This window comes from Anolis sagrei, chromosome 12 (assembly GCF_037176765.1).
Source record: "Anolis sagrei isolate rAnoSag1 chromosome 12, rAnoSag1.mat, whole genome shotgun sequence".
In the NCBI taxonomy this organism is placed as follows: domain Eukaryota; kingdom Metazoa; phylum Chordata; class Lepidosauria; order Squamata; family Dactyloidae; genus Anolis; species Anolis sagrei.
The window spans coordinates 1,940,248-1,962,990 of NC_090032.1; the positions used below are offsets into that span (position 1 = coordinate 1,940,248).

The 22,743-nt window shown below is 44.7% G+C and overlaps 1 protein-coding gene across 1 annotated transcript; it reads left to right on the top strand.

Annotated features, from left to right (window-relative positions):
• The first annotated feature begins 14,920 nt into the window (after positions 1–14,920).
• LOC132764222 (protein S100-A7-like) lies at positions 14,921–22,530 on the top strand. The gene is made up of 3 exons (XM_060758119.2): positions 14,921–15,027; positions 19,222–19,455; positions 22,035–22,530. The coding sequence occupies exons 2-3, from the start codon at positions 19,249–19,251 to the stop codon at positions 22,197–22,199; spliced, it is 372 nt and encodes a 123-aa protein (XP_060614102.2). The 5' UTR covers positions 14,921–15,027; positions 19,222–19,248; the 3' UTR covers positions 22,200–22,530.
• The last annotated feature ends 213 nt before the right edge of the window (positions 22,531–22,743 follow it).

Below are 22,743 nucleotides of genomic sequence, written 5' to 3' on the forward strand. Positions count from 1 at the left end.
CCCTCCTTGCGCTCCTCTTCCTTCCTCCTTTGCAACGTGTTTGATGTTGTGCAACTGTCACGCCCCGATGTCTAAATCCGTGTTTCGGCAAAAGGTGCCACCAAGTGCAAACCCGACGGGTGGATGAGTCTCTTTCCTCTTCCAAATCTTTGGCACGAGAGCATTGTTGTTTTTTTGCACAGCCGGATGGTGACCAAACCTTTACGCTAAGGCCGAGCCGTGGAGCAAGACGTGGTTGCCCCACATTTTGCACCCGAGCCTCATTTTTGTGCAACCGAAGACACGGCGCAAGGAACACAACACAATCAAACACATCTTGCACTACACAATCCTTGCTGTTTGATACAATGGGACCCTGGGATCTGTAGTTTGTTCTGGGCCCACTTTAAATATCGCTATTCCGTTCTATTGTACCCTGGGATCTGTAGTTTGTCATAGTCAGCCATGGCTCCGTGCTATGGGATATTGAACTGCTATGGAATCTTGGGATCTGTAGTTTGCTGCAGTGCCAGAGTTCGACTCTGCTACAACTACCATCAATAAATACTATGGATCGACACTGCTACAACTACCGTCAATCAATACTATGGAATCTTGGGATCTGTAGTTTGTTGCACTCCCAGAGTTCAACCCTGCTACAACTTCCATCAATCAATACTATGGAATCTTGGGATCTGTAGTTTGTTGCAGTGCCAGAGTTTGACCCTGCTACAACTACCACCAATAAATACTATGGAATCTTGGAATCTGTAGTTTGTTCAAGAGCCAGATTTAACCCTGCTACAACTACCATGGCTCCATTCTATGGAATCTTGGGATCTATAGTTTGTTGCACTCCCAGAGTTCAACCCTGCTACAACTACCATAGCTCCATTCTATTGAATCTTGGGATCTGTAGTTTGTTGCGCTCCCAGAGTTCGACCCTGCTACAACTACCATGGCTCCATTCTATGGAATCTTGGGATCTCTAGTTTGTTGCACTCCCAGAGTTCAACCCTGGTACAACTACCATCAATAAATACGTTGGAATCTTGGGATCTATAGTTTGTTGCAAAGCCAGAGTTCGACCCTGCTACAAGTACCATCAATCAATACTATGGAATCTTGGGATCTGTAGTTTGTTGCAGTGCCAGAGTTTGACCCTGCTACAACTACCACCAATAAATACTATGGAATCTTGGAATCTGTCGTTTGTTGCATTCCCAGAGTTCGATTCTGCTACAACTACCATCAATACATACTATGGAATCTTGGGATGTGTAGTTTGTTGCAAAGCCAGAGTTCAACCCTGCTACAACTACCATCAATACATACTATGGAATCTTGGGATGTGTAGTTTGTTCAAGAGCCAGATTTAACCCTGCTACAACTACCATGGCTCCATTCTATGGAATCTTGGGATCTGTAGTTTGTTGCACTCCCATAGTTCGACCCTGCTACAACTACCGTCAATCAATACTATGGAATCTTGGGATCTGTAGTTTGTTGCACTCCCACAGTTCGACCCTGCTACAACTACCGTCAATCAATACTATGGAATCTTGGGATCTGTAGTTTGTTGCACTCCCACAGTTCGACCCTGCTACAACTACCGTCAATCAATACTTTGGAATCTTGGGATCTGTAGTTTGTTGCACTCCCGGAGTTCGACCCTGCTACAACTACCACGGCTCCATTCTATGGAATCTTGGGATTTGTAGTTTGTTGCAATGCCAGAGTTCGACTGCGTTACAACTACCATCAATCAATAGTATGGAATCTTGGGATCTGTAGTTTGTTGCAGTGCCAGAGTTTGACCCTGGTACAACTACCATCAATAAATACTTTGGAATCTTGGGATCTGTAGTTTGTTGCAATGACAGAGTTTGACCCTGCTACAACTACCACGGCTCCATTCTATGAAATGTTGGGATCTGTAGTTTGTTGCACACCCAGAGTTCGACCTGCTACAACTACCATGACTCCATTCTATGGCATCTTGGGATCTGTAGTTTGTTGCACTCCCAGAGTGTGACCCTGCTACAACTACCATAGCTCCATTCTATGGAATCTTGGGATCTGTAGGTGAAACGTCAGGAGAAACTATTTGGCATTCGAACCATAGAGAACTAATGCCGTGATATAGGTCAGGATGGAAGTCTAGACATCTCCCAAACGCCTTTTCTCTCTGGGCCTTGACCAAATAGCAATGGCGCCCGACCTGGGGCACGTAGCACCTTGGCGATAAGCATCAACAGGTGTCTTCAAGGAGGAACCGGCCAAGGACTCTCTCCCTGGAGCGTGGGAGGAGATGCAGATTGTCTTTGGCAGTGAGGGTGAAAGCGGTAGACTTCAAACGAGCGCTACTAGTAGTTTACTCTTCCTGGATGTTGGAGTCTTGTTGGCACACCTTGGTGGATCTCCTTGCCAAGTCCTTTTCTGAGCAAGACAATGTTGACAGAGATGGACCAAAATCTGACACAGACAATAGCGAGAGAGATGGAACGATCCTCGATATTATAGACAATGCCAACCATCCAGAATAGACAACACGGAACCACACAGAGCAATCCTGGTGTAGACCATATTGAGTTTAGAACATTGGCTAAAAATCCCATTGTGACCTTGAAACTTGGAGTTCTCATATGTTTGGCTTCAAGTTTATGATATAGAAATTATCTGTAACTTAAGAAGTACTGTATCAAGATGAAGGAACTCATGTGACACCTAGAACCAGATACTTCTCACATCTCCTCCTAAAGGCTTCAAACCCTGATGTAGCCCTTGGATGCCCACGGATTAGAAGACCTCTTTCTCCTTACGGGAACAACCTATGGAGATGGTCATGGCTATTTTGATCTAGAACATTAACACCCAATCTCTAGTTCTCTCAATAAGTTTGGACTCCATCTTCTAAAGACCTTGACTACCCAGAGTTAAAAACACCTGAGGGAACAATGAATAACTCACATGACACCTAGAACCAGACACGTGACACCTAGAACTTCTCACATCTCCTCCTAAAGGCTTCAAACCTTGATGTAGCCCTTAAGATGCCCACAGATTAGAAGACCTCTTTCTCCTAACGGGAACAACCAATAGCTATGGAGATGGTCATGGCTATTTTGATCTAGAACACTAACACCTAATCTCTAGTTCTCACAATAAGTTTGGACCATCTTCTAAAGACCTTGACTACCCAGAGTTCAAAACACCTGAGGGAAACATTGAATCTAGAACATCATCTAGAACTCACCGGCAAAGTTCTCTTCAAGAATTCTTTGTACAAACAAAATCTTGTACAAAAAATTCTGAGCTAGAGGGAACAATCTTAATATAGTCAACTCTGAGTTAAATGGAACATTCCAGGTCTAGGTAAAGCTGAGTTAAACGGAACCATATTTGGTATAGACAATACTGAGCAAGAGAGACCAATATTTGGAGTAAATAATACGGAGCGGAATGGAACAATAGCAAGTTGGAGGAACACCTGGTGTAGACAATACTGAGACAGATGAAATTATATCTGTTCTAGATAATACAATACTAGAACAATACTGGTATAGACAACACTAAGCTTGAGAGGGAACAATATCTGGTCTAGACAATGTCTAGCTAGATGGGAACAATATCTGGTCTAGACAAAGTCTAACTAGATGGAACAATATTTGATGTAGACAATATGAAGCTTGGTGGAACAATATCTGGTCTACGCAATGTCTAGCTAGATGGAATAATATCTGGTCTAGACAAGGTCTACCTGGATGGAACAATATTCAATACAGAAAATATGGAACTAGCTGGAACAATATCTGGTCTAGACAACATCTAGCTAGATGGAACAATATTTGATGTAGACAATATGAATCTTGATGGAACAATATCTGGTCTAGACAATATCTAGCTAGATGGAACAATATTTGATGTAGACAATATGAAGCTTGATGGAACAATATCTGGTCTAGACAACATCTAGCTAGATGGAACAATATTTGATGTAGACAATATGAAGCTTGATGGAACAATATCTGGTCTAGACAACGCCTAGCTAGATGGAACAATATTTGATATAGACAATATGGAGCCTGATGGAACAAAATGTGATCTAGACAACGTCTAGCTAGATGGAACAATATTTGATATAGACAATATGACGCTTGATGGAATGGTATCTGGTCTAGACAACATCTAGCTAGATGGAACAATCTTTGATGTAGACAATATGAAGCTTGATGGAACAATATCTGGTCTAGACAATGTCTAGCTAGATGGAACAATATTTGATATAGACAATATGAAGTTAGATGGAACAATATCTGATCTAGACAACGTCTAGCTAGATGGAACAATATTTGATATAGACAATATAAAGCTAGATGGAACAATATCTGGTGTAGGCAACGTCTAGCTAAATGGAACAATATTTGATACAGACAATATGAAGTTAGATGGAACAATATCTGATCAAGACAACGTCTAGCTAGATGGAACAATATTTGATATAGACAATATGAAGCTTGATGGAACAATATCTGGTCTAGACAATGTCTAGCTAGATGGAGCAATATTTGGTGTAGACAATGCTAAGCTTGATGGAACAATATCGGGTCTAGAGAATGTCTAGCTAGATGGAACAATATTTGATATAGACAATATGAAGCTTGATGGAACAATATCTGGTCTAGACAACCATAGCTACATGGAACAATATTTGATATAGACAATATGGAGATAGATGGAACAATATCTGGTTTAGACGATGTCTACCTAGATGAAACAATCTTTGATGTAGACAATATGAAGCTAGATGGAACAATATCTCATCTAGACAGCGTCTAGGTGGAACAATATTTGATATAGACAATACGGAGCTAGATGGAACAATACCTCATCTAGGCAGCGTCTAGGTAGAACAATATTTGATATAGACAATACAGAGCTAAATGGAACCATCTCTGGTCTCGACAACGTCAAGTAGAACAAAGCAATACATGGTGTAGACAATGCTCAGCTAGATGGAACAGTACCGGTGTAGCTAATACCGAGCTTGAGGGAGAAATATGTGGTATAGACAATCCGGGAGTGATATCTAGTATAGACAATACTGGGTTAGAAGAAGCACTTGGTATGGACAATATGGAGTTAGATGGAACAATAGTAGGTATAGACAATGTCAAGCAAGATGGAGCAGTAGGCATCACTGAGGTAGATGGAGACAACACTGAGCTGGGCTACAACTCCAGCATCCTGAATCCTCTACTTGGTGAGTACGGGGATTCTGGGATCTGTAGATCTGTTGTGTTTTCTCCTAGAGATATGGCATGACATTCATTTTCGGGATTGTTTTGGGGCAGCGTCAACCCAGAGGCACAAAGGCAGGAGCAAACCAAAGGAAAGAGAGGAGGAAGTGTTGGTTCCTTCAAGAGCTCACCTTCCCAAAGCCTTATTAGGTTGTGCTGGGTGGTAAACAAAGTCGTTAGCACTTCTTGGAAATGTCTGCTCTGTCATACCACCCACATCCGTGCCCGCTCCAGATGGGGCAAGACCCAACCAGCAGGTTCCTGTTATGAAAATCTTCAAACCTGGTTTCTTCCCTAGTCCATCACCCCCCGATTGTTGTTTCCTGGAACTACTCATGTGACTGAACTCATCCACCTTCCTCCCCACTACAGTGACTTTGTTATTGTGGGTTAGACATGGTAGGACAACATGGAGTCATGTTTTGGATGTTGACTACAGATCTGGAGGCCATGGTTCAAATACATGGAAAGCCATTGGGCGAATCCCATATTCCCAGCCCTAGAAAAGTCTATGAAGTCCTTCTAGGCCTTAGAGTTACACTGGAGGACTGAGAAAGTCTTAGAGAGAACATTTGTAGGTCCTCCAGTGCGATCCTATGGTTAACCTCTGGTAGACATTGGCCATAAAGTTGCATTGAAGGATTGAGAGATCCTGAGAGAGAACATCTGTAGGTCTCCCAGTGTGATCTGTGGTCAACTTCTGGTGGACATTGGCAATAAAGTTGCATTGAAGGATTGAGAGATCCTGAGACGGAACATCTGTAGGTCTCCCAGTGTGATCTGTGGTCAACTTCTGGTGGACATTGGCTATAAAGTTGCATTGAAGGATGAAGAGATCCTGATAGAGAACATCTTTAGGTCTCCCAGTGTGATCTGTGGTCAACTTCTGGTGGACATTGGCCATAAAGTTGCATTGAAGGATTGAGAGACCTTAGAGGGAACATCTGCAGGTCTCCCCAGATGATCTGTGGTCAACATCTGGTGGACATTGGCCATAAAGTTGCATTGAAGGATTGAGAGATCCTGAGAGAGAGCATCTGTAGGTCTCCCAGTGTGATCTGTGGTCAACTTCTGGTGGACATTGGCCATAAAGGAAAATCTATCATCGTCCAAGACTGTTTGTTCCATTGTTGACCAAGTCTTATGGTCAAGAAATCCTTCCATGTGCTTATTCTTCCAGTTTGATGTTCTGGAACTAATATCTGGAGCAGCAGAAAACAAGATGGCTCCATTTTCTCCATGGTATTCCCAGCCATCTCTCTGTCTTCTTTCCTCCAAGTGAAACTTCTGCCAACTTGGTTACCTTTCCATGCACACATTCCACCTTGAATTGTGGTGCTCAGAACCAGACAGGCCATTCCAGATGAGGTCTAACTCAAGCACAACAAAGCTACATTTGGTCTGGACTCTAAGTTTATAACGAAGTATCCTAATGTAGTCCTCATTGCTATGATGACTGAATAGAGTTCTTGATGGAGTCATGTCCTACTGAACCTACTAGGGCTAACATCTGAGCATCGTCGAGGTCTGCAACAGGTTGGATTATGGGGATCATGGTATGTCTTTGAATCCCTATATGTGTTAGAACCCAAGGAGAATATAAACATTTCTCTGGTGGGAATTGTGTATGAACTAGAACGTGGGACTTGTAACACCTAGAACCCAGACCTTGAGGAACTGAACAATTTTTGGGTATATCTTTGATATTCCCATATTCCTTAGAGCGTGAATAATTCATCCATCTCCTAGAGTTGAAATATATAAGAATCCAAAACTAATATAAGTAACACCTAGAAGCTAGAACGTATCATACCTAGAATACTTCTCCCCAGGAGTTAAAAATGCATTGTGAACCTGGAACTTTCCACCTGAATACCTCAAAAGTTTGGCTCAAGGTATATGATACAGAATTGCTCTACAACTTAACTAGTGGAAAGCTGAAGGAATCTAAAATTCATGTGATACCTAGAACCTGATACTTTTCACATTTAGAATTTTCAACCTGGAAGTTTCAAATCTTGCTATAGCCCTTCAGGTGCCCATGGATTATGATGTCCCATGGATTACAATACCACCCCTCCACAGCTGTGGGGATGGTCATGGTTCTCTTGATCTAGAACATCAATGCTCAAACTCTAAGCCTCTTAGTAATTTTGGCCTCCATCTTCTACAGTCCTTGGCCACCAGGAGTTCAAAACACCTGGAGCTGGGAATGGGCGATGTAGAACATGAAGGCACCAGACTTGACTGACTCCATAAAGACCTCTTCCACATCCCTTCCTGGCCGAATTGTGTCCTCAGACACTGTATAGATTTTCACGGATGAGCAAGACAGTTGTAACTATGGGATGCCTTAAAGGACAATAGGGGCCCAGTTATCACGAGAAAGAACACCCATGTTGTTCTTGGCTTTGGAAAGAGGTCTACACACCCAATGGACAGGGAGAGGCGGTAAATCCTTGGAGACATCTATCCGCCTTTGACTGATTAGCAAGGCAACTCCATTGGGTTGAAAACCTGGTGAGGCAACATGGAGACGGGCCTGGGCTTGATGGCATCACTTTATTGGATTATTCCAGGGAGGATTTGCATGCTTGGAGCCATAGTAATTAGTAGAAATTCGAGGAGAGGCTCTAGGGTCAGAAGAAGTCCAACGTGGAGTAGTCTACCATGATGGGGTTGGTGCTGGTTCTATGCCTTCAAGGTATTTCTGACTCATGGAGACTATACTTTGGCTAGATGTCTTCAGAGAAGGTTTTCTCTCGCCTTTCTCTGAGGCTGAGACTGCTTTAGCTCAATGTTATGGAGTCCTGGGAGTTGTAGTTCCACAAGTCCTTATGCCTCCTTTACCAACGCGTGCCAAACTACAACTCCTCAGATTCCACATCAAAGTGGTGTCCAACGGCATTCATTCTACAGTGTTCTTCCATGGAGCTCTCCATGGTCCTGAGTTTAGAAATCCAGCAACTTGGACACCTCACCGAAAGTTTGGACTAAACACCACAGAGTTGATCCACCACAAAGCTCTGGCAACTGACTTGGAAGTTCTAACTTGCAAAGGGAGGAGTTGTCCTTGGACCCAACCAGATGGTCAACCCAACCAGATGGCCAATGTCTTCTCCGTTGACCATTGCATTAAGACATGACTTGAACTGCTTTTGCTCAATGTTATGGAATCCAGGGAGTTGTAGTTCAATAAGGCCTTATGCTTCTTTTACCAATGCGTGCCAAAATACAACTCCTCAGATTCCATATCAAAGTGGTGTGTCCAATGGCATTCATCCTCCAGTGTGGATGGATGAATGGAAACCATGAAAAGGTTCTTCCACAGAGCTCTTCAAGGTGCTGAGTCTAGAAATCCAACAGCTTGGACATCTTAACGAAAGTTCGGACTAAACAACACAGAGCTGATCCACCACAAAGCTCTTGGAAGTTCTAACTTGCAAAGGGAGGAGTTGTCATTTGACCCAACTAGATGGTCAATCCAACTGGATGGCCAACTTCTTCTCCGTTGACCACTGCAGTATGACATGACTTGAACTGTTTTAGCTCAATGTTATGGATTCCTGGTTGTAGTTCGACAAATCCTTATGCCTCCTTTACCAATGCGTGCCAAAATACAACTCCTCGGATTCCATATCAAAGTGGTGTCCAGTGGCATTCATCCTCCAGTGTGGATGGATGAATGGAAGCCATGAAAAGGTTCTTCCATGGAGTTCTCCAAGGTGCTGAGCCTAGAAATCCAACAACTTGGTCACCTTACCGAAAGTTTGGACTAAACAACACATAGCTGATCCACCGCAAAGCTCTTGGAAGTTCTAACTTGCAAAGGGAGGAGTTGTCTTTGGACCCAACCAGATGATCAACCCAACTGGATAGCCAATGTCTTCTCCGTTGACCACTGCACTATGACATGACTTGAACTGCTTTTGCTCAATGTTATGGAGTCCTGGGAGTTGTAGTTCGACAAGTTCTTATGCCACTTTTACCAACACATGCCAAACTACAACTCACTGGATTCCATATCAAAGTGGTGTCCAACAACATTCCTCCACGGAGCTCTCCAAGGTGCTGAAACTAGAAATCCAGCAACTTGGACACCTTACCGAAAGTTCAGACTTTCAGATGGATCAGAGGTGATCCATCACAAAGCTCTGACAACTGACTTGGAAGATCTAACTTGCAAATGGAGGAGTTGTCCGTTGACCCAACCAGATGGTCATCCCAACCAGATGGCCAACGTCTTCTCCATTGACCATTGCAGTATGACATGACTTGAACTGCTTTAGCTCAACGTTATGGAGTCCTGAGAGTTGTAGTTCGACAAATCCTTATGCCATCTTTACCAATCATGCCAAACTACAACTCCTGGTGTCCAATGGCATTCATTCTACAGTGTGGATGGATGAATGGAAGCCATGAAAAGGTTCTTCCATGAAGCTCTCCAAGGTGCTGAGACGAGAAATCCAGCAACTTGGACACCTTACCAAAAGTTCGGACTAAACAACACAGGGCTGATCCACCACAAAGCTCTGGCAACTAACTTGAAAGCCTTGTATGACTTAGAACCCAAAGCTTGTAACACCTAGAACCTAGCCCTTAAAGACCGACCCCTATATGTATTAGAACACAAGGAGGGGCCTCAGTACAAAGATGCCAGGGATGCTGGGGATTCGCCTCAGAGTGTTTTCCTGGTAAGAGCCTTGCATGACCTAGAATCCAAAACATGCAACAACAACATGCTACAGTGTGGTTGGATAAATGGAAGCCATCAAAAGGTTCTTCCATGGAGTTCTCCAAGGTGCTGAGTCTAGAAATACAACAACTTGGACATCTTACTGAAAGTTCGGACTAAACAACACAGAGCTGATCCACCACAAAGCTCTTGGAAGTTCTAACTTGCAAAGGGAGGAGTTGTCTTTGGACCCAACCAGATGGTCAACCCAACGGGATGGCCAACATTGGCAACTGACTTGGAAGTTCTAACTTGCAAAGGGAGGAGTTGTCTTTGGACCCAACCAGATGGTCAACCCAACGGGATGGCCAACATTGGCAACTGACTTGGAAGTTCTAACTTGCAAAGGGAGGAGTTGTCTTTGGACCCAACCAGATGGTCAACCCAACTGGATGGCCAACGTTGGCAACTGACTTGGAAGTTCTAACTTGCAAAGGGAGGAGTTGTCTTTGGACCCAACCAGATGGTCAACGCAACGGGATGGCCAACGTTGGCAACTGACTTGGAAGTTCTAACTTGCAAAGGGAGGAGTTGTCTTTGGACCCAACGAGATGGTCAATGCAACGGGATGGCCAATGTTGGCAACTGACTTGGAAGTTCTAACTTGCAAAGGGAGGAGTTGTCTTTGGACCCAACCAGATGGTCAACCCAACGGGATGGCCAACGTTGGCAACTGACTTGGAAGTTCTAACTTGCAAAGGGAGGAGTTGTCTTTGGACCCAACGAGATGGTCAATGCAACGGGATGGCCAATGTTGGCAACTGACTTGGAAGTTCTAACTTGCAAAGGGAGGAGTTGTCTTTGGACCCAACGAGATGGTCAATGCAACGGGATGGCCAATGTTGGCAACTGACTTGGAAGTTCTAACTTGCAAAGGGAGGAGTTGTCTTTGGACCCAACCAGATGGTCAACCCAACGGGATGGCCAACGTTGGCAACTGACTTGGAAGTTCTAACTTGCAAAGGGAGGAGTTGTCTTTGGACCCAACCAGATGGTCAACCCAACGGGATGGCCAACGTTGGCAACTGACTTGGAAGTTCTAACTTGCAAAGGGAGGAGTTGTCTTTGGACCCAACCAAAGGGTCAACCCAACCGGATGGCCAACGTTGACCATTGCAGTATGACATGACTTGAACTGCTTTCACTCAATGTTACGGAGTCCTAGGAGTTGTCGTTGTGCAATGCCCTTCCCCTCCCCTGCCTAAGAGTTCTGGGGCCACACCAAACTACACATCCCAAGACTCCCATGAGAGGCAGGAAGGTCCCCAAAGGGTGGACCAGGAAGTCTAAGGCCTCAAATCGATCAGGTTGGTGACTCAAAGGCCATCCATTGTTGAGATCCGACTCTTTCCTGGATGCCACTCTTGGGGACCTTCTCGTCTCCACATTCACTGAACGTTGTGTCATGGGCTTGGCAATCCCATCATGACCATGAGACACCAAGTCACGGCGATCAAGGCGGCATTGCAAAACATGCAACTTCACGCCTTGGATGTCTCTTCCTGCTGAGCTCATCCCTGATCTGATTTCCCCATTGGGGCCGGGTCGTTGGGGGCACGCCAAGACGTCCTTCCAGATTCCCGTACGACACATTTCCAGGAAACAAGCGTGAACGTTCCTCACCAGAATCGATCAGGGTGTGTCCGGACACACCCACACTATGAGATCGATGCAGATCGGCACTCGAATTGCTGTGTCTCAACACAATGGAGTCCTGGGATGTGCAGTTTTACAAGGGTCTTATAACTGAGCTGGCGGAAGACATTTCTGTAGACTTGGGAGCTGTAGTTTGGTGAGGCACCAGCGCCCTTTGGCAGACAGGGCTTGCAAAACTACAACTCCCAGGATTCTGTAGCATCCAGGTTTGTTGGAAACTAGGACAATGAGGTTTATATGTCTGTGCAATGTTCAGTAAACGCAGCATTGCTCAAACACGAAGCAAGGAACATGAGAGGTGCTGCAGACACCTGCCAACAAAGGATTCCCCCAGGCAGGAAGCAGCCATGCTAGTGAATGTTAATCTTCTTCTGAATACACATGGACTACATTGGATGGTAGACCTGGATGCTGCAGGATCCTGGGAGTTGTAGTTTTACAAGCCCTGTCTGCCAAAGGGTGCCAGTGCCTTGCCAAACTACAGCTCCCAAGTCTACAGAAAACCGCTTTGAGTCCCCTTCGGGGTGAGAAAAGCGATATACAAATACTGTAAATAAATAAATACATTATCATCAGCATATTGGAGTTCTATAACAGATGTTGTAATCTTCTTCTGAATGCTCAAAGACTACATTATCATCAGCATATTGGAGTTCTATAACAGATGCTGTAGGTCTTCTTCTGTATGCGCACAGACTGCATTATCATCATCATACTGGAGTTCTATAACAAATGTTGTAGGTCTTCTTCTGAATGAACACAGACTATGTTATCATGAGCATATTGGAGTTCTATAACAAATGTTGTAATCTTCTTCTGAATGCGCACAGACTACATTATCATCATCATATTGGAGTTCTATAAAAGATGTTGTAGGTCTTCTTCTGAATGCGCACAGACTATGTTATCATCATCAGATTGGAGTTCTATAACAAATGTTGTATATCTTCTTCTGAATGCGCACAGATTACATTATCATCAGCATATTGGAGTTCTATAACAAATGTTGTAGATCTTCTGAATGTGCACAGACTATGTTTTCCTCAGCATATTGGAGTTTTATAACAGAAGTTTTAGGTCTTCTTCTGAATGCGCACAGAATGTGATTGTAGCCAATAGCAACAATCACACCTATCTCCAACAGACAAGAATTTGTTCTCCCACCCTGGACATTATTCCACAAATACATGCCAATGATAACATAGTCTGTGTGCATTCAGAAGAGCACCTACAACATCTGTTATAGAACTCCTAATATGCTGATGATAATGTAGTCTGTGTGCATTCAGAAAAAGACCTACAACATCTGTTATAGAACTCCAATAGGCTGACGATAACGTAGTCTGTGTGCATTCAGAAGAAGACCTACGACATCTGTTATAGAACTCCAATATGCTGATGATAACATAGTCTGTGCGCATTCAGAAGATCTACGACATTTGTTACAGAACTCCAATATGATGATGACAACGTAGTCTGTGCGCATTCAGAAGACCTACAACATCTGTTATAGAACTCCAATAGGCTGATGATAACATAGTCTGTGCGTATTCAGAAGACCTACAACTTCTGTTACAGAACTCCAGTATGCCGATGAAAACAGTCTGTGCACATTCAGAAGATCTACAACATTTGTTATAGAACTCCAATATGTCAATGATAATGTAGTCTATGTGCATTCAGAAGATCTACAACATCTGTTACAGAACTCCAATATGATGACAGCAATGTAGTCTGTGTGCATTCAGAAGAAGATCTACGACATCTGTTATAGAACTCCAATATGCCGATGAAAACATAGTCTGTGCACATTCAGAAGATCTACATTTGTTATAGAACTCCAATATGTCAATGATAACGTAGTCTATGTGCATTCAGAAGAAGACCTACAACATCTGTTATCGAACACCAATATGCCAATGACAACGTAGTCTGTGTGCATTATTTATTTATTCATTTTGAACATTTTTACCTCGCCCTTCTCAACCCCTAGGGGGACTCAAAAGAAGACCTACAACATCTGTTATAGAACCCCAATATGCTGATGATAACTGAATGCCATGTTATCCAAATGCTCAAATATCACCATCTCCCAAAGCAATTACTCTACTCCCAACTCAAGAATGGGAAATGTAATGTTGGTGGACATGGAAAATACTGAAAGATGGGTTTAAAGCCAAACTGTGGGCTAGACACCAAGAATTGGGAAGCCCTGGCCCTTGAGCACTCTAACTGGAGGTCAGCTGTGACCAGCAGTGCTGTGGAATTTGAAGAGGCAGGAATGGAGGGAGAAAGGGAGAAACGTGCCAAGAGGAAGGTGCATCACGCTAACCCTGACCGTGTGGCCTAGACACCAAGAATTGGGAAGCCCTGGCCCTTGAGCACTCTAACTGGAGGTCAGCTGTGACCAGCAGTGCTGTGGAATTTGAAGAGGCACGAATGGAGGGCGAAAGGGAGAAATGTGCCAAGAGGAAGGTGCATCACGCTAACCCTGACCGTGTGGCCTAGACACCAAGAATTGGGAAGCCCTGGCCCTTGAGCACTCTAACTGGAGGTCAGCTGTGACCAGCAGTGCTGTGGAATTTGAAGAGGCACGAATGGAGGGCGAAAGGGAGAAACGTGCCAAGAGGAAGGTGTATCACGCCAACCCTGACCAGGACCGTATTCCATCTGTAAACAGATGTCCTCACTGTAGAAGAATATGCGGGTCAAGTATAGGGGTCCAATATGCCGATGATACCGTACAGATACCTACGTATCCACCACTTGGAAGGCAATGAGGGATCACCTAATGCTATAGTTACTGCTCTGGCTGCTTGGAATATGTTGCATCTTTAGAGATGTCCAGGAAATGTAGTAGTAGTAGTAGTAGTAGTAGTAGTAATATTAAAATGGTAGATTAATACAAATATTGGCGGGCCAAATCTGGCCCGAAGTGCACCAAATCCTAAAAATAAGCACCAGACGGGAGGCACAATGGATGATTGATCTTGGGCATTGCTCAAACATCCTTTGTTTGCTTTACGAATTAAGAACAACAAAGGCTGCGAGTGCACAGACTCACTGCCGCGGGTTTGATTTGGCCACACCGCAATTGCGCGACAGGGAGAAGTTGTGGTTGGCTTGACGGTTTGCAAATCCCGGTGGACTCACTCCCGGAAAGGAAAAGAAATAATAAATGGGGCAAGGAGGAACTTGACGTTGTCATCACCATCTCGAGGTGTTGGTACATCGCCTTGCCCGGGCGGGTTTCGTCACTTCTGTTGAAATCTGGCTTCGGAGAGAGATATATAAAAGCCTCGGGCCGGCTGCCTCCAAACATCAGCCTTGCCTCTTTGGATTCATTCGTTGAGTTTGGTGAGTGCTAAGAATCTCGTTTTCTTACTCAATTCGGAACACTAGGAGAGGGGGGGGGGGGAAATGCCCTTTGGGAACTACATTTTCCAAAATCAGCTTTGTGATTCTTTCCTAAGGGGAGAGGGTTCCCATATATTCATTTTCCAGGATCAGCTTTGCAGCTCTTTCCTCAGGGGAGAGGGTTCACAAAGAGTCAATTTCCCCCTTTAGAGTACCCTAGGCAAGGAGTTCTAGGGAAACTACAACTCCCTGGATCAACTCTTTCCTAAGGAGTGAGGATTCCCAAAGATTCATATTCCGGGTTCAGATTTGCGGCTCTTTCCTCAGGGGAGAGGGTTCACAAAGAGTCATTTTCCTCCTTTAGAGTTCCCTAGAGTCCTTGGGAAACTACAAATCCCTAGATGAGCTTTGCAGCTCTTTCCTAAGAGGGGAACGTTCCCATAGATTTATTTTCCAGGATCAGCTTTGCGGCTCTTTCCTCAGGGGAGATGGTTCACAAAGATTCATTTTCCTCCTTTAGACGTCCTAGAGTCCTTGGGAAACTACAAATCCCTAGATGAGCTTTGCGGCTCTTTCCTAAGAGGGGAAGATTCCCAAAGATTCATATTCCGGGTTCAGGTTTGCGACTCTTTCCTCAGGTGAGAGGGTTCCCAAAGATCAATTTTCCAGGGTTAGCTTTGCAGCTCTTTCCTCAGGGGAGAGAGTTCACAAAGAGTCTTTTTCCTCCTTTAGAGTTCCCTAGAATCCTTGGGAAACTATAAATCCCCAGATGAGCTTTGCGGCTCATTCCTAAGAGGGGAAGGTTCCCAAGGATTCATTTTCCAGGATCAGCTTTGCAGCTCTTTCCTCAGGGGAGAGAGTTCACAAACAGTCATTTTCCTCCTTTAGAGTGCCCTAGAGTCCTTGGGAAACTACAAATCCCCAGATGAGCATTGTGACTCTTTCTTAAGGGGCGAGGGTTCCCAAAGATTTATTTTCCAGGATCAGCTTTGCGGCTCTTTCCTTAGGGGAGATGGTTCACAAAGAGACATTTTCCTCCTTTAGAGCATCCTAGGGTCCTTGGGAAACTACAAATCCCCAGATGAGCTTTGCGGCTCTTTCCTAAGAGGGGAGGGTCCCCAAAGAGTCATTTTCCAGGATCAGCTTTGCGGCTCTTTCCTTAGGGGAGATGGTTCACAAAGAGACATTTTCCTCCTTTAGAGTGTCCTAGAGAAAAGAATCCTTGGGAAACTACAAATCCCCAGATGAGCTTTGCAGCTCTTTCCTAAGAGGGGAAGGTTCCCATATATTCATTTTCCAGGATCAGCTTTGTGGCTCTTTCCTCAGGGGAGAGGGTTCACAAAGAGTCATTTTCCTCCTTTAGAGTTCCCTAGGGTCCTTGGGAAACTACAAATCCCCAGATGAGCTTTGTGGCTCTTTCCTAAGAGGGGAAGGTTCTCAAAGATTCATTTTCCAGGATCAGCTTTGCGGCCCTTTCCTCAGGGGAGAGGGTTCACAAAGAGTCATTTTCCTCCTTTAGAATGCCCTAGAGTCCTAGAGTCCTTGGGAAACTACAGATCCCCAGGACTCTGCGACTCTTTCCTAAGGGGAGAGGGTTCACAAAGAGTCATTTTCCTCCTTTAGAGTGCCCTAGAGTCCTTGGGAAACTACAAATCCCCATATGAGCTTTGTGGCTCTTTCCTCAGGGGAGAGGGTTCACAAAGAGTCATTTTCCTCCTTTAGAGTGCCCTAGAGAAAAGAGTCCTTGGGAATCTACAAATCCCCAGATGAGCTTTGCAGCTCTTTCCTAAGAGGGGAAGGTTCCCATATATTCATTTTCCAGGATCAGCTTTGTGGCTCTTTCCTCAGGGGAGAGGGTTCACAAAGAGTCATTTTCCTCCTTTAGAGTTCCCTAGGGTCCTTGGGAAACTACAAATCCCCAGATGAGCTTTGTGGCTCTTTCCTAAGAGGGGAAGGTTCTCAAAGATTCATTTTCCAGGATCAGCTTTGCGGCCCTTTCCTCAGGGGAGAGGGTTCACAAAGAGTCATTTTCCTCCTTTAGAATGCCCTAGAGTCCTAGAGTCCTTGGGAAACTACAGATCCCCAGGACTCTGCGACTCTTTCCTAAGGGGAGAGGGTTCACAAAGAGTCATTTTCCTCCTTTAGAGTGCCCTAGAGTCCTTGGGAAACTACAAATCCCCATATGAGCTTTGTGGCTCTTTCCTCAGGGGAGAGGGTTCACAAAGAGTCATTTTCCTCCTTTAGAGTGCCCTAGAGAAAAGAGTCCTTGGGAATCTACAAATCCCCAGATGCGCTTTGCAACTATTTCCTAAGGCGAGAGGGTTCACAAAGAATCATTTTCCAGGATCAGCTTTGCGGCTCTTTCCTCAGGGGAGAGGGTTCACAAAAAAGTCATTTCCTCCATAAGAGTGCCCTAGAGAAAGGTGTCATTGGGAAACTACAACTCCCCAGATCAGCTTTGCGGCTCTTTCCTAAGGGGAGAGGGTTCACAAAGAGTCATTTTCCTACCCTAAAATGCCCTAGAGAAAGATGTCCTTTGGGAACTACAACTATTTGCTACTATTTCCTAAAGTGTGAGGATTCCCAAAGATTCATTTTCCTCCTTTAGAGAAACCTAGAAAACAGCGTCCTTTGGGAACTACAGTTCCCAGAACCAGCTTTGCGAATCTTTCTTCAGTGATGAGGGTTTCCAAAGATTAATTTTCTGGGATCAGCTGTGTGACTCTTTCCTAAGGGGCGAGGTTCAATTTCTCCCTTTAGAAAAAGGTGTCCTTTGAGAACTACAACTCCCAGAACCAGCTTTGTGACTCTTTCCTAGGGAGAGGCTTCCCAACAATTTCTTTTGCTGCTCTACAGTGCTCTAGAAAAAGGTGTCATTTGAGAACTACAACTCCCAGGATCAACTTTGCAGATGTTTCCTAATGGATGAGGGTTCTCAAAAGGTTCGCTTCCCTCCTTTAGAGTGCCCTAGAGAAAGGTGTCCTTGGGAAACTACAACTCTCTGGAGGAGCCTTGTGGCTCTTTCCTAAGAGGGGAAGGTTCCCAAAGATTCACTTTTCTGGTATAGAGTGCCCTAGAGAAAGGTGTCCTTGGGAAACTACAACTCCCAGAACCAGCTTTGCTATTTCTTTCTATGTATAGAGAAAGGTGTCCTTGGGAAACTACAACTCTCTGGAGGAGCCTTGCGGCTCTTTCCTAAGAGGGGAAAGTTCCCAAAGATTCACTTTTCCGGTTTAGAGTGCCCTAGAGAAAGGTGTCCTTGGGAAACTACAACTCCCAGAACCAGCTTTGCTACTTCTTCCTATGTATAGAGAAAGGTGTCCTTGGGAAACTACAACTCCACAGAGGAGCCTTGCGGCTCTTTCTTAAGAGGGGAAGGTCCCCAAAGATTCACTTTCCTGCTTTAGAGTGCCCTTGAGAAAGGTGTCCTTGGGAAACTACAACTCCCAGAACCAGCTTTGCTACTTCTTCCTATGTATAGGGAAAGGTGTCCTTGGGAAACTGCAACTCCCTAGAGTAGCCTTGCGGCTCTTTCTTAAGAGGGGAAGGTTCCCCAAGATTCACTTTCCTGCTTTAGAGTGCCCTTGAGAAAAGGTGTCCTTGGGAAACTACAACTCCCAGAGCCAGCTTTACAGATTTAGAAAAGGAAAAAATTGTGACCTTTGGGGACTGCAGTTCCCAAAAGCCAGTTCCTGGAAGATGCAGTGCTCAAATGGCCATGTTCCCTTGTGTTCGGGGAGCCTGGAGAGCGAAGAAAAAGTGCTTTTGGTGGACTACAACTCCCAGAATCCAGCCAAGATTCTGGGAACTGCAGTCGCACTGCCCGTGGCTGCTTTGCAGATGAGAGCAATGGGTTCAGATTGGAACAAATGAGAGACCCTTCCTTTTTAGGAAGCAGAATGGGGTTGGACTAGATGACCTTTGGGGGACCCTTCCATAGAATCCTACAATTCCCAGAGCATCAAAGGAGTGCAGTGTGCCATTGCCATGGCTCAATACTATGGACTCCTGGGAATGGTAGTTTGCCGTGGCCCACCTCTTTGGTAGAGTTGAAAGACCTTGTGAAACTACAACTCCCATGAGCCGTGACAGTTCAAATTGTGTATATATGTGTGTGGAGTAGAACCACAACTCCCAGATCGCTGTAGTGTTGAGGCATGGCCGTTCAAGTGGGGTTGTGGATCTCTTTTCTAGACTTTCTGGGTCGAGTCCCGCCACATCATGTCTTCTGCCCACGCCCACTCCCACGACAAGGAGAAGCCCAAGCCGGGCAGTGCCATGGGAAGCTGCACCATGGACAAGTCCTGCGAAACCATAGTGCAAGTCTTCCACCGCTACTCCATGCGTGATGGCAAGGATGACAACCTGAGCTTCCGGGACCTGAAGCAGTTCCTGCAGGACCAGTTGCCCACGTTCCTCGCAGCCTGTGTAAGTGGAAAGCCTTCCAGGAGTAGGTTGCCATCCCAAACTACCATCCCATGGCCCTTTTGAGCTGGCGCATCACACTGTTGGCTCATGTTCAGCTTATGGTCTGTCTATCTATCACCTGTCTGTCTGTTTATCTACCTGTCTTGCACTTCTACTCAAGGATGCACCCAAGTATCTACGCATCTACCTACCTACCTACCTATCTATTTATCTATCCATCCATCAGTCCATATTACTGCTCTGCATACAATCTATCCATCCATCCATCCATCCATCCATCCATCCATCCATCCTTCCATCATTCCATCCTTCCTTCCTTCCTTCCTTCCTTCCTTCCTTCCTTCCATCCATCCATCCATCCATCCATCCATCCATCCTTCCATTCATCCATCCATCCTTCCTTCCATCCATCCATCCATCCATCCATCCATCCATCCATCCATCCTTCCTTCCATCCATCCATCCATCCATCCATCCATCCATCCACCCACCATTCCATCCTTCCATCCTTCCTTCCTTCCTTCCATCCATCCATCCATCCTTCCTCCCATCCTTCCTTCCTTCCTTCCTTCCATCCATCCATCCATCCATCCATCCATCCATCCTTCCATTCTTCCATCCTTCCATCCTTCCGTCCATCCGTCCATCCGTCTGTCCGTCCTTCCATCCTTCCATCCATCCATCCATCCATCCATCCATCCATCCTTCCATCCATCCATCCATCCATCCATCCATCCATCCATCCTTCCTTCCATCCTTCCATCCTTCCATCCTTCCATCCGTCCGTCCATCCATCCATCCATCCATCCATCCATCCATCCATCCATATATATTACTGCTCTTCATACAAGTATCTATCTCTCTATCTCTCTATCATCTATCTATCTATCTATCTATCTATCTATCTATCTATCTATCTATCTATCTATTTTTCCTTCCATCCATCCATCCATCCATCCATCTATCCATATTACTGCTCTGCTCAAGGATGCACCCAAGTATCTTTCTCTCCATCCATTCATCTATCTCTCCATCCATCCATCCATCCATCCATCCATCCATCCATCCATCCATCCATATATATTACTGCTCTTCATACAAGTATCTATCTCTCTATTTCTCTATCTCCCTATCTCTCTATCTCTCTATCTATCCATCTATCTATCCATATTACTGCTCTGCTCAATGATGCACCCAAGTATCTATCTATCGTTCCATTCATCTATCTCTCCATCCATCCCTCCATCCCTCCATCCATCCATCCATCCATCTATATTACTGCTCTTCATACAAGTATCCATCCATCCATCCATCCATCTATCCATTTTACTGCTCTGCTCAATGATGCACCCAAGTATCCATCCATCCATCCATCCGTCCATCCATCCATCCATCTATCCATATTACCGCTCCACTCAATGATGCACCCAAGTATCTATCTATCCATCCATTCATCTATCTCTCCACCCATCTGTCCATATTACAGTTCTTCATACAAGTATCCATCCATCCATCCATCGATATCACTGCTCTTCATAGCAGTATCCATCCATCCACCCATCCATCCACCCATCCATCCACCCATCTATCCATCCATCTATCCACATTACTTCTCTGCTCAAGAATGCACCCAAGTATCTATCTATCCATCCATTCATCTATCTCTCCATCCACCTGTCCATATTACCGCTCTTCATACAAGTATCCATCCATCCATCCATCGATATTACTGCTCTTCATAGCAGTATCCATCCATCCATCCACCCATCTATCCATCCATCTATCCATCCATCTATCCATCCATCTATCCACATTACTTCTCTGCTCAAGAATGCACCCAAGTATCTATCTAATCTATCCATCCATTCATCTATCTCTCCATCCATCTGTCCATATTACTGCTCTTCATATAAGTATCCATCCATCCATCCATCCATCGATATTACTGCTCTTCATAGCAGTATCCACCCATCTATCCATCCATCTATCCATCCATCTATCCACATTACTTCTCTGCTCAAGAATGCACCCAAGTATCTATCTATCCATCCATTCATCTATCTCTCCATCCATCTGTCCATATTACTGCTCTGCATACAAGTATCCATCCATCCATCCATCCATCCACCTGACTCCTCTGCTGAAGATTGCATCCAAGTATCTATCTATCTATCTATCTATCTATCTATCTATCTATCTATCTATCTATCCATATTACTGCTCTTCATACAAGTATCCACCCAACCATTCATATTACTGGTCTGATCAACGATGCACCCAAACATCTATCTATCTATCTATCTATCTATCTATCTATCTATCTATCTATCTATCTATCATCTATCTGTCTATTCATCTATTCATATTACTGCTCTGCTCAAAGATGCACCCAAGTATCTATCTATCTATCTATCTCTCCATCCATCCGTCCATATTACTGTATCCACCCATCCATCCATTCATCCATCCATCTATCTATCCATCCATCCATATTACTGCTCATCATACAAGTATCCATCCATCCATCCATCTAACCACCCATCTACAAGTTTGATTCCGTCTTCTTTATTTCCCTTCAGGGCCGCAGCCGCCCCCAATACCTTGAAGAGCTCTTCACGAAGATGGACGTCAACAAAGACAAGGTGTTGTCTTTTGAGGAGACCGCCCGCATAGTTGCCCTGGCGGTTGACGATTTCCACCGCATCAGCCACAACGAGGACCGGTGTGGACCTGACCGGGATTGAGTGGCACCACTTTGGAGAAGAACCCATTGCAGCATATGTATCAGATCTCCATTAGGGTTAGGATTCCCATCTGGAAAGGGGCAGAGGGAACCTTTGGCTCTCCATACCTTGTGGCCTTCATCTCCCATAGATCCTTCCCATTGGTCCACATCTTCTGGCCTTCATCTCCCATAACTCCTTCCTATTGGCCCAGATCCTCTGACTTTGCATCCATCCTTCCTTATTTTAGTAGAGGATCTGCAGATGGGATGAACGATATATATGTTTTGCAATGATGTATTACCCACCCTGTTTGAGTCCAAAATTTTGAATAAAGACACCTTGTAACATACCGAGGAGTCCTGGATTGCGTCTTTAATGTCTTCTAGGGAAGAAGGAGACTGGTTATCTTGTGCTTAGGGGTGTGTTCATCACTTTGTTTTTAATTCCTAAGTCGTATCTCACTCGTAAGTTTTGTTTATACGACCAGATTGTCAGGTTCCAGGCAATTCGTAAGTCGTATCTCACTCGTAAGTTTGGTTTATACGATCAGATTGTCAGGATC

What these genes read in the sequence shown, in the direction of transcription:
- LOC132764222 (XM_060758119.2), top strand. Translation starts at nt 19,249, where the DNA reads ATGTCTTCTGCCCACGCCCACTCCCACGACAAGGAGAAGCCCAAGCCG. An exon ending in CCACGTTCCTCGCAGCCTGT is followed by an intron (nt 19,456 to 22,034) that starts GTAAGTGGAAAG and finishes ATTTCCCTTCAG; the next exon opens with GGCCGCAGCCGCCCCCAATA.